Here is a 17,505-nt window from a genome sequence, read left to right as displayed (position 1 = left end):
AAAGAACTGATATAAAGCGCACGCCGTGAAGCCGACCTGTTTGGTATGTTTTCGAAATAGCAAACAAAACAAAACAAAAAAAAATCTCAACGCAGATGCTTCCTGTAAACATCCCTTTTAAGAGCAAAGGTTCGAAAAGGGATATTTACAAGGTCATTTCAAATAATGGAGGACTTGTATTATGTACAGGGGTGGTATGAAATGTCTAGGATGTTATAATCTACTTTGTTCCACCATCTCCATCCCAACGAGGAATAAACAGCTGTAGCCACATTAAGATGATATTAAAGTGAAAAAAATATAATCTCAGATCAACAAAATAAACTTTCCAGGAAATGGGAATGGTGTTTGTAAACATTTCCCCCTTCACATTAATAATGGCCTTCATATCGTAAAAGAAAACTGACAAGGGACTAATATTTTACAGAAGTAGTTTTCTTACGGTGGACACATTCACATATGTACATCTACACACATATCTTGCAAAATTGCACTCCTGTTATATGAACATACATATTGTTCAAATGTATAACATTCTTCATGCACGTAAGGAATATGCAACCTATATAAATAGTTTCCACTTTTTTTAGTCATCAGTCATGGACCACAAAGTGCCGAAGATGTAAAACTGCATCAGCTGACCTTAAAAGTAGAATCTCGTGGAACGGTCAAGATCATTATGAATAAAGAACGTGAAGCTAATTTTAGTACCTTTTTTCCTCATGAAAATTAATTCCAGTAGCGTACTGTAATTCTAATTAAATGTTAATTTTCATTAATGCAATGCCCATAAAATAATAATATTATATATTAAATGATAATACCAATTAAATTGGGTAGAGCATTTGTGATTTACAGTATTCTTTAATTTACACTGATTTTAATTTTAAAATAATGTTCAGTATTTATTTATTTATTTTTGCTGCAATGGGAATGTTTTTGCATTTTCTACATGCAACGCATCTTATTTTTTTACTTTAATTTATATGGTGAAATTTGACCTGGAAATGTTTTCTCAAGATTCACCTTAAAAGTGCAACTCACATTTTAGATCCAAGCAGTAACCAGAACACAGCACATTAGCACAAAGCTATCAGGCAGTTCCAACTCATTAGAGAAACACTGGCTACAAAATTATTCATGATTTTGTTGAAGGGCCTCTTGCTTTCAGTCGTCGCCTGCGGCTCAAAGCGTTTCATTATTAACCTGCTCCTGACACCGAGCCAGAGACACCTCAGAGATTTCACCGTGACCTCAAACATCAAGCTTCGGTTTCAGGATGGACTGAAAATGAATGCTGTACTAACTGATCAGGGACTGATCTGGCCAGTCAAAAAAAAAAAAAGAAAAAAGGACACTTGGGTTCAACAAGCTGCCAGACAGATTCCAGTGACGCTTAAAATGGATGAATCTCACAAAAACATATTCAGGTCACACTGTGTGTCATTTCCATAATTTAGCTCATTTCTCACTCCATGTTCTTTCAATGCCTCCACATTTGTTTTTAAGTTCTCTTATTTTCCTGATCTCGTAACAGTTTATTTTCCTGATAAATGATATATATATATAGTTGTATATATATATATATATATATATATATATTTTTTTTTTTTATTATTATTTATTTTTTTGTATTATTTTTTTTTTTTGGGGGGGGGTATATGGCCTGAAATGTTCTTGACGGATTCCCACAAATATCGCTCTACCTCTAATTTACAGTACAATATTACAGCTGTAGTGACAGAAACGGTGCAGTTCTTGGCATTTTCAATACGCATGACAAAATCAATTTTGTGCTCTGTGGGGCTTTAGCAAGTTTCTACCAAAATGTTTTACTTGGGACAAAAACTGACATTTTGCAGCAAAGGATAATATATGCGACAAAGATATTTAATAAAGCAAAACACTGGGAAATGTGAAATTATGATCTCGTACGTGAGAGCTAAACAACAGTGAAACTAAACTAAACGTACTTGTAAAAAAACAACAACAAAACAAATACAACAAGAGAGTCCCGGGGTATTTAAGGACTCTAAATCATTCCTAAATCAATTAATATTATAAACTTAAATAATCTTTTTACTTCCGGACATCGAGTCCTCGCAGGTGGTGACCTGAATTGAATCGCAAAACACCGTTGCATAAATATTGCCCCCTTTTCCAGTTTTGGAAAACCATTAGATTGACGTTTGGGAGGGGTCACATTAGGAATGAGCTTAGTGATCATTGAGCAGATAATGACTTTCAAATCTCAGTTTGAACTCTGCCAGGTGATGCAAACGCATTTAGGACAGACAGCGAGGGAAGGAGGGGAAGCGGGAGGCAGGTGGTAATATTCCACAGCCTGTGATAAGTGGAAAATTCAACAGAACTCCTCACAACCATAAAAGCTACCATAAAAGACGCTGAAGGGTCTCATGGCCCTGACTTCTTGGAAATGTCTGAAGTGAGGTTACATTGACTTCAGCGGTTACTTGGTTACTTGCCTTTTAGCTGACGCCATTCATTAAAAGTGACTTACAGGGGACTAATTGCAGGGTTTAAGTCATTTGCTCAAGTGCGTAACAGCGCAGAACAGGGCAGGATTTCGACCTCGCTAACTATTTAGTTCCCTTTGGGCTCTTTTGTATTACCATCCTAGATTTTTTACACATAACCCCATTACTGCACAGTAAGATAAACCTAAAAAAAGCACTATTTTTTTTTTTTTACTTTGAGCATTTGTCATTGCAAAAGAAACAGCGGCGGGCCGCACGCGTTTGACAGAAGCACTGTGAAGCCGCAGGCCGGATGTTCCCGCGCAGTCTCAAAGTATCCCCTCGCTAAACATCACTACAGGCCCCCTTCACAGCAAATTCTGCAGGTTCTTCACACCGCAAAACCCATAACGAGAAGTCAAAGTAAAGTCGGCTCAGAGAGCGCAAGGACTACTTTGGTGCAAAATGAGTGGCCGGTAATAATTAATAAATAAACTGTAACTAAAATATAAAAAACACATTAATTTCAAGGGACACTTGATCGACTAGAAGTTGAGTCCCAAAGAGAAACATGGTGTTTGAAAAAAAGGAATCGAAAAAAAGTTTGTGGAACTGCGAATGGCAGACGAGTTGTCAACCAATCGTAAGAGGTCCCAGTGCTCACCCCTGCTTCTCTGACTGAAAAGGCCTCTGATTCCACAGTCAAACGTTCAATAGATACCAGCACTGTCCTCTCATCTTGACCTCTCACTTGGGGATCTCCAGAGCCATTACAGCAGGTTTGGTATTGAAGTACTGATTGAAACGTAGCACGGCATACCTAGGAAAAGAGTATTACAGAAACAGCTTCGGGTTAAAATTAGGAGAAAGACACAATAAGTAATTTTGTTTAGAAAACTATTTAAAATACATTATATATAGTTTTATCACCTCTGTGTGGGGTCCTATTAAATTATGAAATGTATATTGAAGAAATTTAAAAAGGCACGATGGGCATTTTGTCTCAAGACCTTGTTATTTGTCGTTTTTCATTTTTTTACCTTTTTCTACACGCAACAAGGCTGATTTTTAAACAGGCTGTAGGATCCCTCTTGATCTCATCTGCGCAGGCAGAGATTTGTTGTTAAAAAGGTGCAGCCTGAGTAGAACCACAACCTGTTGCTTGGAAACCGGCGACGTAGGAAGTTTACAGAATATATTACTTGAGCCAATGTAATAAAAGTGAGCCACGATTCCTGCAAAAATATCCTCAGCCTACGGATGACATAACTCACCCCACGTCCAAAAAAACGAAACTAGAGTAACTTGAGTAAAGTTTCATTGTTCTACAGATACACAACACTGAAGATTTCAAGTGCGGTTTAGGTCGAGTGCCAAAGTCTCAGAGGACAGCAGGCTGTAACTCACTTGTTGCAGTCAAATCTACTTTTCACCTCTGGAAATCAAACACCACTGACTGGTTTCTATAGGCAATAGAAATAACAATCTGCACCCATTCATTTTGCAGGATGTGGGAGAGCTTCATAGACTCCAACAGAGGCTTTCATTCACTGATTCGGGTCTAATGTATTTTTAAAGAAAACGGACAACATATCGGGATGGTATTTGTGCCAAGAGATATCAACCTCATTCCAGCTTCAGGTCTAATGTTAAAAATAAATAAATAAATAAATATCTATATCTATATCTATATATATATATCCTATATCTATATATACCTATCTATCTATCTATATATATCTATCATATATATATATATACATACATATATACATATATACATATATATATATATATATATATATATATATATATATATATGTGTACATATATATATTTATTATATATATAGTATATATTTTATTGTATATCATTATTTTATTTTATTAATTTTAATTTTGATATTAAAAGTGACAAATAACCTGGAAACCCATATAGTATAATTATATTTTCAGGGTATTAATATGATTTATATTATAGCTGCTATGTCACATACTATTAGATTTTTATTTTTAAATTAAATGTCTAAATTTGCTCTAATTTGTTCAATATTGAAATGCAACTTATTCCCAGCATACAACTTTACATTAGCTTACAAAGTATCTTCAGGAACTAAGATTAGTTTAGTGGCTGCATGAGTTGCCACCACTTGCTGTCACTTCCATATCACTTACTGTTCATTCTTTATCTGCCAGTAATACCCATTTCTCTTAACACAGTCAGGGTTGATAATGATCTTTATGCCTGTAAATAAATCCTCCCCCATCACAGAGATGAAAGGTTTGCTGAGCTGGTTATGCCGCTTACCCGAGGAAGTCAAACTCGATGGTGGAGTACTTGGCTTGGATCAGTGCCCAGAAACCCCAGAAGAAATGTGAAGCCTGCCAAAGCGGAAGAACAAGAACTTTAGGCCAAAGCCTCCTGGCTCGGTCCATACGAGGACGTATCGCTGACCCCAATCAACACGTAAAAAGCTTATATTCCAAATAAACTTCATAAATGCAGCATTACTAAAACACTTCCTCCTTTGTGAACCTCTGCACACTCACCAGAGCAAATTTGTTGACCTGTACGAAAAGCGTCTCCAGTTCACGCTGGCTCACCTCGTCACCTTTCTTGGTAAAGAGCTTGTAGGCCTGCAAGTAAGTGTGCAACCAATCCAACTGCATCTCTCGACTGGGATAAAGGTTATAGTCAGGTTCACTCATGCCTGATAAACACACACAAAAACATACAACGAAATTAATGCAAAAAAACCCCTATGAGAATTAATTTTATGATTGAGATTTTAATGCTGCTCACCCGCAAATTCATTAAAATGGTTTCCAATGTCAAATGCTTGATAGTTGTAACTTGAATATTCATAATCGATAAACCGAACATGACCTGAAAAATGCAAAAGGGGGTTGATTTATACTATGATGTAAAACACATTATTAGACTTCGGTGCCTTTAAAAACAAAATCACAAAATGTAACGCCTTAGGTAAAAAGTGTTAACACTTCGGCTCTGTGGTGGTGTTAATATTTCTTTGTTTGAGCAGCCCAACATGTCAACTTCTGGCTCGACCAAATAAAGGATTTCATGTTTGCCTAAACAATAAAACACAGGAGGCAGCATGGAAACAGCGGCAGTGGTGTTTGTGAAACCTGGCAGCAGTCAATATATTTGCTATTCTATTGCACACTGAAGCATTTTAAAACAACACAAAAACACATTCACAATGAATTTAACTTGCATATAAACTGCCACTCATACATTTAAGGTCTGTAAGATTTGTTTGGGTTTTTTGAAAGAATTTAACACTTCTACTAAGCATTAAAAACTTTTCAGTAACACACAAAAACATCTTCCCATCCACAGGAGTTGAACATGAAAAGTGGGCTAAGAAATAATATTATTTTTCCCTCCCACGGTTACGCAAGAAAGCTGTTTCAGAGGCGGAGCAGGATTCTGATAAAAGATTACTCACTTGTGCGCATAATGAGAGCAGGCGCGTTTACTGTAAAAGTGAATACAGTAAGTTGGATTTCACGTGGTCACGGTGTACACCAGCAGAACTCACCTTCCTTTGCATTGTGAATGATGTTCTTGCAGAGCAGGTCGTTGTGACAGAGCACTACAGGAGAACCCAGCTGTGACAGGTGTTCCTTCATCCACATCATTTCCTGTTCTAGAACTTCCTGACTGGGCACTTCCTGCTGAATTCTAATTCGGAGAACACAGAAACGGACGATTCAAGCGCATGGCAAAAGACAACTAAATGCATTTATTAGTGCGTTAGCAAAAGTTTTGAAATGATACAGTATTTTGTTGTCTGTGGACAGAGGATACGGTTATACTTTTACAATTAGATTGAAGTGATGACATTGAGCCCACCGGCAAGCGTATTAAAATAACCAGTTTTCCCTGTTTACATGCACATCAGTAACCTGACAAAGCAAGCAAGCTGCGTTTACATGACTTCATTCATAAATGAAATTATTTACCTGTAGCACTGCAAGACGTTTGCTCTTTTCCTATCACGTATCCACATGCACACTTTAATAAGCCGACAAAAAGGCAAAAAACTACCCGTTTTGAACGATTTACGCCTACCCTGTTTAAGACATTACTCCGATAAGAGAACAAGGGTTACCGCGTTTACATGACCAAGTGCGTTTTCGGCTTATTAAGCATAATCAGCTTAAGAATGTGCATGTATATGCGCTCACTGACTCTGTAGACCACAGAACTCTTATCTCACGATTTGAGCAATGTGTGTGTATTGAAGGGTTTGCTGTTAATTGATTTAAGTCCTATCTGAATGACAGAACTTCGTCTGTTTGTCTTCACGAGTTCTTTTTCCGTTTCTGTTTTGGATTAGTCCCTCCATTCTGGTCCCTGTTTTGTTATCATTGTACAGTACATGCTTCCTTGGGGTACTGCTATTCTTCCTAAACACGGTATTTTACTTTATTGCTGATGTCAAACTAATTTATTAGGCACGAAAAAGAAAGAAGACAGAAAACGTGTTTAGCTCATTATCAGTCTTAGTTTTTTTAATTTTTCCAGATTTTTCCACAAAAATAAATAAAATCCTCCTTTATCCCAAAGATAGATTAATCTCGTATGATAGATTAAAATGGCATGAATTTAATTCAAATGTGTCAAAATGCTGGCTCCCATTTCCCAGGTCTTATGGGTTTGGGACGACATGAGGTAATTAATGCCAGAATTTTCATTTTCAGATGAACTATCCTTTAATAAGTTAATGTTAGCTCATGTTAATGTTAGCTCATGGCAAGTCTGTTAACAAACACACTTTGGATTTTAATGATGTTTTATTACACGCTGAAATGAACATTAATAAATTAATAAAAGTATTTTTCATCGACAGTTAATGTACTTTGGGTTAACAAATGGAATCCTATTGCATCAACTAAACGCTTCATCAGGCTTTTAACGGATGGATTAACAAAAGAGAAATTAAGATCTTCCAGTTAAACCAATAAGAAAGCCTGTCTGAGTGACCACTCTCTCTTCATAATGGGCTTAAGGAGCTATTTCCAGAATCTTCTTTTGCCCTGCAGAGGCTCCCTCAAAACCTAGCAGCACTGATCTGATTTGTCGCTTTTTTTTTTTGCATACGTTTATGACTTGTATAAAGTAATAGCAAGCTACGGAGTAAAATCGGCTGATTAGACTTTGGGCAGTAATATAATCTCCACCAGAGAAACTCTTACGAAACTAATGCTTTAATGAGCGATGACGTAAATGACTTCACATGTGCATTATCTCTGACTCTCAATAAACGTCAGGATGCAAACAGCCACCAGCTTTTAAGAGAAAGCATCTTTATAAGGAAGACAGTGGAGATGATTATGTGACATAACAGATCTGCGTGTGAGATTAGGAGGACGGAAGCAATCCGCGTACCGCGTAACACCTGTCTGAGCAAAAGAAACATTTACAGAGGTTTCAAGTGGCTTTGGTGGGTCTCATCCAATCAGATTTTGAGTTGTGAACCATGCGTGTTATAATCTAGATTTTAGATCATTGAAGATCCGCTCTTTTGAGGTTTACCTGACGTTAGATGCTTGGTCTGTGAACTCAGTGGCGACCAGTGAGAAGTACTTGCGCATTTTGATCCACAGGTTGGGTTTGGGGATGCAGCCGTTGTGTGCGTGGATGGCGTGAATGCGAGCCATTTCACGTGCGATCAGTCTGCCAATAATAACAAAGGAAGACGTTGGTCAGAATCGCAGCGTTTGATTTCAGGTTGAACACAATGCCTGGAAAAAGCTGTTGGTGTGGAAAAATGGATATTAGCCCAGGGTCACCGGTGTAGACTTTGATACGGTTCACTGTGTGCCTGGAAGGAGATTACGTGACCCTCATGACGGGAACGAACACTTCTGGCTGAGTGCGCATGAACTTCTATCCAAATTTGTAGTTAGCTTAGACTATATGAAAAACAACAAACTGTTTTCAATATTTAAAAAACCTGTTTTAAAGGAAGATGCCAGCTATACCGCCTTTTTTCTCTTTTCTCATGAAATGATATGTCTGCTTGAGCAACTTGTAATCAAATGCAAAATGTTTATAAATGTTTTAAATAAATGCCATTTACGAAAAAAGCAGCAAATTGTAATATTGGAACGATTCTTTAAAGATCATGTGACACTGAAGACTGGAAAAATGATGCTGAAAATTCATCTTTATGTTACAGGAATAAATCACATTTTAAAATATATTCAAATTGAAAACAATAATGCGATTTGCAATAATGTTTGATAATGTTTCTGCTTCCGCTACATTTTATTGAAAAATTAGTGAGCATAAGAGACTTCTCTCAAAAACATTTTACCAATATTAACAATCCCACTTTTGAATGTTAGTGTATTGTCAGTATTGATTTTTAACTCGTTGAAATGCATCCCTAGGATTCCCTTAATTAGGTATAATTTGTAATTAGCAGTAATATCAAAATGTAAGAAATAGAAGGTTCTGGAACAGAGCTGAGGTCAGTTTTAATGACTTCCTTATTATAGCAACAAGGGTCAAAACAGGCAATGTACATCAAAGTACTCTCTGATCTAAATGCCGAAAGTCAAAAGACCAAATAAATGTGTTATTTTTAGAATGAACACCCATTTGGATCCTTCTATTTTGCGCCCTGTGCTGAATGGACCCACCTGAGTAACACTGGGTCCCTGACGTCTTGAGTATCCAGAGCACGTCCTTGCATGAACTCGTAGCAGATGCCATTCTGGAAGGTGCAGTAAAGTCGAGGCGCGCATCCATTGGCGTGCAAAACCTGGAAGCTCTTCAGTTCATTGTCTCGGTCTACGATCAGCTCCGTTTTGTTGCCGTACACCCTCACCAGCACCACATCCTCGAGGCAGTCCTCCACATAACACCCCACCAGTTTGTTAGTCGTACCGTCGGTGAAAAGCTGAAGGGACAAAACAAACACTGCAATCACTGCTATTTTTGGTTGCAAGATGAAGAAACTTTAGTCAAATTGAAACGGCAACGAAAACAAGCTTTCCTTTGTAAAGCGATTTACATTATGAGTTAGTTTGGTAATCAGAAAGGATTTGGAGAAATTGGCCATTACATCACTTCAACAACAATGGATCCTCTGCAGTGAATGGGTGCCGTCAGGACGAAAGTCCAAACAGCTGATAAAAACAATCCACAAGTAATTCTCTAATCGCTAAATCACTCCAGTCCATCAATTAAAGTCTTGTGAACTGCATGTTTGTAACAGATCCATCAAAATGTTTTAAAATTGAAACTGTGACTTCCTGCCAAAATAAGAAATATGAAAAAGTTGTCTTGTCTGAATCGTGAGAGAAATAAGCACAGAAGAAGCACTGAAAACAGTTTGTATGTTGGTGGATGTGAGAGGCCAACGATTTTTAAACGATGGATTTATTTCTTACAAATAAGAGGCTTTCACTTTGCAAGACATTAATTGATAAACTGGAGTCAAATGTATTACTCCTGGATTATTTCAATGATTTTATCAGCTGTTTGAACGATGGAGGAACAAACTCATCTACATCTTTGTTGGCCTTAGGGTGAGTTAATTTGTATAAATGTTCCATTTTTGGGTGAACTATTCCCTTTAAAGGCACAAAAAAGCGGTTTAAAATCATCTAAATTCAGTCCCAACGGGGCATGTGATAAACTAGCAAAACTTAAAATGCTTTGTGCTTGTAGAACCGCGTCCCACAATACAATGCAGCGGCCTTGCCACCCACCAATGCATTTCTGAGATTCCTGAAATGACTAATGTACAAACAGCACGAGCGGTCAACATACAGCAGAGAGGATGATTTCAACTCTGGGCAGGTGCCGTTTTGACTGTTCAAGTGTCAGAAGTTGCACGCTTCCATCTTTTATGCGTCTCAATGGCAAATGGATTCGAGATATATTGCAGACAGCAAACCTATGACCAAACGGGGGATAGTAGAGTCTTAAAAACTGACAGAACGATGCGTGTTTACAGGTGAGCCTAGGTCAAGTGGTTATCATCAACAACCACAACAGAACATCTAACTCGTTTGGCTGTGTCACATGACCATGCGGCTCTTCTAAATGACTGGAACGGCAGAGCTCATTTTGTTGTAAGTTGATGAATGGTACGAGTATGCCACGCGCCGACAGAGGAGCTTTATTTTGAGCATTTTGTCTTCATTCAGACAACTGTACCAAAGCAGCTGTGAACAATATGTTTGGGCACAATGCGTGTTTTTCATTGATGAAAACTATGCTGGCTATCTGTAAACAGGGCCGAGCCACCCGCGTGGAGGTCGAACGGGATTAGGTTCATTCATCCTGGCTTCAAAACAGCACAAACACAACTAGTGTTGTCGTCTAACACTATGGGGTGAATGTCTAAAAAAAAACATGTACGAAATCATGGGTCATCTCAAAATCTCAAGAATGAAATCTCTAAGTTAGGTCTATTTTTTAGGACCAGGACCAAGTACGGGGCAGTGGAAAAGTTTTTATCTCATGCAAATTTAGATCAAGTGAATATCGCTGTTGTGTATTCTGCAGATTTGAATGTTACCAAGGTTACATTATCTAGCTGGCTGACATAGTTTTGTTAAATTCACAATGAGCTGAACATTATAAATTAATCAGGTTTTCTATCTCAAGCATTGTGTGGATCTGTAGCTAATGTGTACATAACTGCGTAATTTTATGCAAGTAGTTGGTTATACTTATAAATATCTCATAGAAGATCTCAAAGAAAAACAACACTTGTTTGGGCCCCTAAAACAAGGGCTCCATTTCCACAAGCTCCATTCTCATTAAGCCTGATGCATCAATTATTTTATTACTTTTTTCCCTCACATATATTATACTTTACAGCACATATATAGCTATAATATAGCTGTATAACTGTTGGCATATTAGATAGTAAATTTATATATTGGCAAAACATTGAAATTTAAGGAAATATTTTTTTTGAAATTTTGATAAGTATAAAATACAACCACTGTGGGGGTTTTTTTTTACAGTAATATCACAAAAAAAGCACAAGTTATGAATGAATTCTTATGTCTTTTCTTGTTTCTAGGGTCGGACACGTCATCATGAGATTCAGTGACTTGGACTGGGACACGCCGTCTCTGCTTAAAGACAAACAAACAATAACAACACTGTCACATCGGTAACCTTCACTTCCCATCACATTATACATGATAACACTCAAACAGATAATGCTGATAATCGGTGCAATAACACAAGTTTATTAGTTGTGTTAAGTGCGTTGGGCAGAGATGTAAAGCCAGACAGTCAGTGTGACTCAGGTTATTTAAACAGCTGCGTTAAGACACACTACCTCATAGGCTGCATGGGAGGCTTGCTTACTATTACTTTTAAAATACCTGTTATTAACCGTGTGAAGATTGTGATCCTCTAAAATGAAAACAATCATTTTCCAATGAAGTCGTGAGACATTGATCTGATTATGCAAATGGAACAGGCGGATCACTTTCGAATCAAAAGTGGTTTTGGGTCGAGTCAATCTAATCAGATCAACTTGTTTCAAACCAGAACGCCAGGTGGGAGCTGCTCTATCTGAGAGATAACGAGCAGCGGCTGACCTGAACAAAAGAAGCAAAAATGTATAACTGTTGCACCATCGTAGTCCAGACCGACTGTATACCTTCAACAATATGACCTGCAAACAAACCTGAGAGCAAAAAGACCTTGGGGTTTATTTAAATCAGATTTATGTATTGTATTCTATGCAAATGCAGCAAGTACATTTTCATTATGGCAATACACCTTACTAAGCAAACTCATTTCACTGTGCTATTATTTGAGGTGTTGACATGTAGTTGAACTGGGATGCAAACATGAACTGTGTTGACACAATAATAAAAGTACAGATGAACACAATCCTAATCCTTTTTAAACACCCTAATATTTTTATTAATATTTATTCTCTCTCTCTCTCTCTCTCTCTCTCTCTCTATATATATATATATATATATATATATACACACACACATTAAATAAAGTAAACTTTATAAAAACATTGAAATACATTCTAATATACTTATATTTGTGCGTTTAAATTCAAATAAATATTATTTAACTATAAAGATTTACATTTTATGCTCTTATTTTCATCAGGCCAGCAAAGAAGTCAGCGCCAGCTGGACAGTGACGTATACACGAGACCCGCCTCACGTCAAAAATGTAAAACCTCTCTTTCCTCGCTCGTTTCAAAACTATCTTTTCATGCATGACGCAAAACGTTAATTTACCGCTTTATCCCTTTTTTTTTATCATAGACGGCGTGCGATTAAATGTAATTAAACTGGACGTAACGACCAGCAGCTGGCTAAATTAGCCAGGCTAGTTTCCAGCGTCACTCGTGGGGTCATAACTAGCGATATGACGCCAAAACGCAAAAATCATTCATCGTCATTCACGCTGTATGAACAGCTACGATCAAAAGTGAATGCATATATATTAAAAAGGCAAAATAAATGGATACACAAAGGCCTTAAAGACGCCGGGAGTAGATTAGCTGCAGCTAACGTTACAGACAGTCGGACTTAACGTTACCTTAGTCCGGATCAGGTTCGGGTCCCAGCGCGGTCTGAGCTCTTTGATCAGCTTCATCGCCCCTTCCGTCACATTGTGCTCATCCACGAATATCGGGAATTTTCTTATCGCCGGTGACCCCACCGGCACGTGGATCTCCGTCTCCATCATATGATTTATCTGTCTATTAATGCCCGACATTAAAGTTTCTGGATCTATAAGTATCCCCTATGTATAGTACGTGTTCTGGGGGTCTGTAGGTTTTTTTTATGAATATGCACTGAAGGTTCAGTCCGGTTTGGTACGTGCAGAGAAAAGAGGAGCGGCTCATATGCCGGTACCGTCGGTTTCTGTCATCACGGCAGGAAAAAACGGCGCTTCTTCCTTCTACAGGCGCCGCCCACAAGAAATCATCCGATGACGGAGGCTTATCTCATGAATATTAATAAGCTCGTAATGACGTGGCTTGTTCCACAGCCAGAATCTCAACGGCGAAGGATCGGCTTATTAATATGTATTAGGTTGAGTGACGTTGCCGTTGTAGTCATCCATTTAAGGACATAGCTCATGAATATTAAGATTAAACCTTTGACATAGTAAGTTTCGGGAATAACCTTTTTTTATTTATAATACAAATATGCACATTATTTAGTCTTCTTTCCTCTTTTTATAGTATAATTTACTAATTTAATGGACTCAAATATAGTAAGAGTTAAACTCTCGCCATAGTAAGTTTCGTGAATAACCTTGCTCTCTGTCTTTTGAAATACAAATATGCACGTTATTTAATCTTCTTTCCTATTTTTCTAGTATAATGTCATGTAGCTAGGTATTAGTGGGAAATAGCATAATAAAAAAAGATGTAATATAAACAATATGAATATTTAGCCAAATCAAATGACACGCGTTGTCAAAACAAATCTCAGGTTTACTGTAATTATATGCGCCTTTATTGTTTGTAATAATATCTATGACTCAGACGCTCATTTGCTTTATTACACGAGCTAAAGTGCCCTCTGGTGGCAAAGACTCCCTACAAGCTTCAGATCTCACATGATTTAGTGATGCGAAATGTGTAAACAATTGGTGAATAATATAAATGTTTACAAAGTGTAATATAATACTATTAGCCTATTAATACTGTTGTGTTTTTTCTTATTATTAAATAAGATACTACCATAATATATATATATATATATATATATATATATATATATATATATATATATATATATATATATATATATATATATATATATAATTGGGGTAGTATCTTATTTAATAATATTTTAAATTAAATAAAAAAATTATTTTAATTTTAATAATAATAATATATATATATATATATATATTATTATATATATTATATTATATATATTAATATATATTAATATATACAGTGCCCTCCATAATTATTGGCACCCCTGGTTAAGATGTATTAAAAGCCTTAAAATAAATTCAATTTTTATTGCAGAAGCATATTGTCACACTGAAAATTGTAGAAAAATATAACGTGAATATAAAATTAATTTTAAGGGGAAATAAAAATCCCTGACTAACAAATAATTATTTTTCATAAAATAACTTGTTCCACAATTATTGGCACCCCTAACAATTCCTATAAAATAAATGTAATTGAAGTATTTCTGTCATTTCTACAGTAGTTTACAAAGTTGATCTGAATATCTAGGAACATTTAATTAGCAATTTATCACTTCCTGCTTCCCTGGGGTATAAATTTGACGTGACACAGAGGCCACTCTTCAACATGGGAAAGACAAAGGAACACACCATTCAAGTAAGGCAGATGTGTGTCGACCTTCACAAGTCAGGTAATGGGTACAAGAAAATAGCCACCCGCCTGCAGCTGCCCATATCTACTGTGAGAGGAATCATTAAGAAGTTTAAAAAAAACTGGAACAGTAGTAAACAAGCCTGGACGAGGACGAGGAAATAAAAAATTCTCCAAAGCTCACTGTTAAAGAACTGCAACAAATGATAGCATCTTGGGGTCACAAAGTCTCCAAAACAACCATCAGACGCTATATACATGCCAACAAGCTCTTTGGGAGGCGTGCAAGGAAAAAACCTTTTCTCAGTCACAATCATAAACGCAAACATTTGGAGTTTGCTAAGCGGTACTGGGGCTTCAACTGGGACCGTGTTCTTTGGTCAGATGAGACCAAGATAGGGGTTTTTGGCAACAGACACTCTAAGTGGGTATGGCGGAACACAAAAGATGAGTATGCAGAAAAGCACCTCATGCCCACTGTGAAATATGGGGGAGGATCGGTGATGCTGTGGGGCTGTTTCTCTTCCAGAGGCCCTGGGAACCTTGTTAGGGTGCATGGCATCATGAATGCTTTGAAATACCAGGACATTTTAAAGCAAAATCTGGTGGCCTCTGCCCGAAAGCTGAAGATGGGTCGTCACTGGGTCTTTCAGCAAGATAATGACCCAAAACATGTGGCCAAATCTACACAGAAATGGTTCACCACACACAGAATCAAGCTCCTCCCATGGCCATCTCAGTCCCCGACCTCAACCCCATTGAAAACCTGTGGAGTGAGCTGAAGAGGAGAGTGCAGAGGAGAGGAGTCAGGACACTGGATGATTTAGAGACATTGTGCAAAGAGGAATGGTCGAAGATCTCTCTTTCTGTGTTCTCTAATCTTGTGAAACATTATAGGAGAAGATTAGGTGCTGTTTTGTTGGCAAAAGGGGGTTGTACAAAGTATTAAACATCTGGGTGCTAATAATTGTGGCACCCATGATTTGATGTAAAAGAATTATTTCTTAATGTGGGATTTTTTTTCCACTGAATAAATGCACTTGAATTAAAGGTTGGAATTTCCTCTTTTTTTTCCATTGTGGTCCTATGTTATTTAGAACAAAACTGAATTTTTTAGAAGCTAAAGAACACATTTTAACCAGGGGTGCCAATAATTATGGAGGGCACTGTATATATATATATATATATATATATATATATATATATACATATATTAAAATAATGAACATTTCAAGTAACAAATCAATTTCTCCCTTTCCACTTTTTTTATGTTTATAGCCTACTTGCATACAACAACTCACTCAGCCACTAGACGTCCCCCCTCTAGCTAACTTTATGTGAGTGAGCGTACCTTCTGTCACACTGGCATTCTGATACACCATATAGTACAGTATGTTGCCTATAATTTTTATATATATATATATATATATATATTTTTTTACAAACTTTTAACTTAAACCATCATTTAAAATAGTATGCCGTATGCAAGAGTAAGCATCAAACCTTAAACTTTTTTTTATCACCTGATTGAATTAGTTTTTCGATTTTAAAGTAGTCCAGAAGTACTTTAATTCCCAATGCATGGTCGTAAATGCTAATAAACCGTTACGTATTACAATAAAAAAAAAAGCCCTCATGAGGTGTTCTCACTTGCCACAACTGTTCTGTGTGTGTCTGAGAAATCCTCCACATCACTATTAATTAGAGATGCCTAACAGGAAACAGTCCCTCTCAGGCATATTATAGGGTTTCTGTTTGACGGAGCATAAACGAGTGGCCCGCTGCACACACTGTGTCATGCTTTCACACTTGCAGATACATGCCTCAACTGTTTCCTCTTTAGTCAGGGACTCTCAATTGTTCTTGAAGACTGGAATGTAGTGTGATTTTTCTTGGGGAAGGGGGGCTTGTCTCTCGACAATGTGTCCTGGAAACGTGTTTCTGCAGAAGCGCCGCCAGAGCGGTTCATGCAATGCCAATAAGAGCAAAGGAAATATTTGCCCTCCAAATGAACAGGCGATGAATTACCTATTCGCTTTAAAAGAAACTCGACTCTTTCTGGGTGACCCAAAGATCTCCACACCCAAGACAAATTCCCCTTTCAAAGTTCATGTTGACACAGTAAAGCTGGTCCACACGTATATATGCGCTTTACATGTACATGTATTCTTTCTAAGTCAATGAACGCTCTGATACACACACAAGCCCACTCTGTGAATTATTACCTGCACATTGACCGAATACAGATGCTGGACGATTTAACAAAAAGCAGACAGATGGGTCTCCAAACATATTAATGACCGGCTCTTTTCACTCCACGGGAGGGTCGTAAAACGGACACTTCAGAAGTCACTTTCTTTCTTTGTTTTGCTTCACAAAGGAAAAATAGTACACAGCGTGCATTTAACGTTTTACACGTGAATAATTAAAACAACACTACACTGAAAATGTATATGTAAAAAGTTTTAAGTGAAATAAATCTGAAGTGCGATCAAATATAAAATATAATAGGTTAGAAAGCAAAGCTAGGTAGATATATTAAATATTAATCTGAAAACTGAAAAAAGGAAATTACTCAAATTAATGTAATTAATCAATATGATGAAAAACATTAAACTGAAACAAAACATGTGAAAAGTACATTTGTACATATATTATTATTATATATATATATTA

The 17,505-nt window shown here is 37.0% G+C and overlaps 1 protein-coding gene across 1 annotated transcript; it reads right to left on the bottom strand.

Annotated features, from left to right (window-relative positions):
- Positions 1-1,610: 1,610 nt before the first annotated feature.
- On the bottom strand, positions 1,611-13,419 carry etnk2 (ethanolamine kinase 2). Its single transcript, XM_043252722.1, has 8 exons — positions 13,059-13,419; positions 9,155-9,414; positions 8,043-8,183; positions 6,043-6,185; positions 5,280-5,363; positions 5,027-5,187; positions 4,785-4,858; positions 1,611-3,297 (listed from the first exon to the last, which is right to left on the bottom strand). The coding sequence occupies exons 1-8, from the start codon at positions 13,236-13,238 to the stop codon at positions 3,225-3,227; spliced, it is 1,116 nt and encodes a 371-aa protein (XP_043108657.1). The 5' UTR covers positions 13,239-13,419; the 3' UTR covers positions 1,611-3,224.
- Between the last annotated feature and the right edge of the window lie 4,086 nt (positions 13,420-17,505).

The sequence above is a fragment of the Puntigrus tetrazona genome, chromosome 11 (assembly GCF_018831695.1).
Source record: "Puntigrus tetrazona isolate hp1 chromosome 11, ASM1883169v1, whole genome shotgun sequence".
Lineage (NCBI taxonomy): Eukaryota > Metazoa > Chordata > Actinopteri > Cypriniformes > Cyprinidae > Puntigrus > Puntigrus tetrazona.
Note: the sequence above shows the minus strand (reverse complement) of the source record. Positions and strands in the feature narration are given on the sequence as shown.

Coding starts and splice junctions, on each gene's coding strand:
- etnk2 (XM_043252722.1), bottom strand. CDS start 13,238: ATGTCGGGCATTAATAGACAGATAAATCATATGATGGAGACGGAGATC. Junction 6,186..8,042: donor GACCAAGCATCTAACGTCAG/GTAAACCTCAAA, acceptor TCTCCGAATTAG/AATTCAGCAGGAAGTGCCCA. Junction 4,859..5,026: donor AGGTCAACAAATTTGCTCTG/GTGAGTGTGCAG, acceptor CCGCTTTGGCAG/GCTTCACATTTCTTCTGGGG.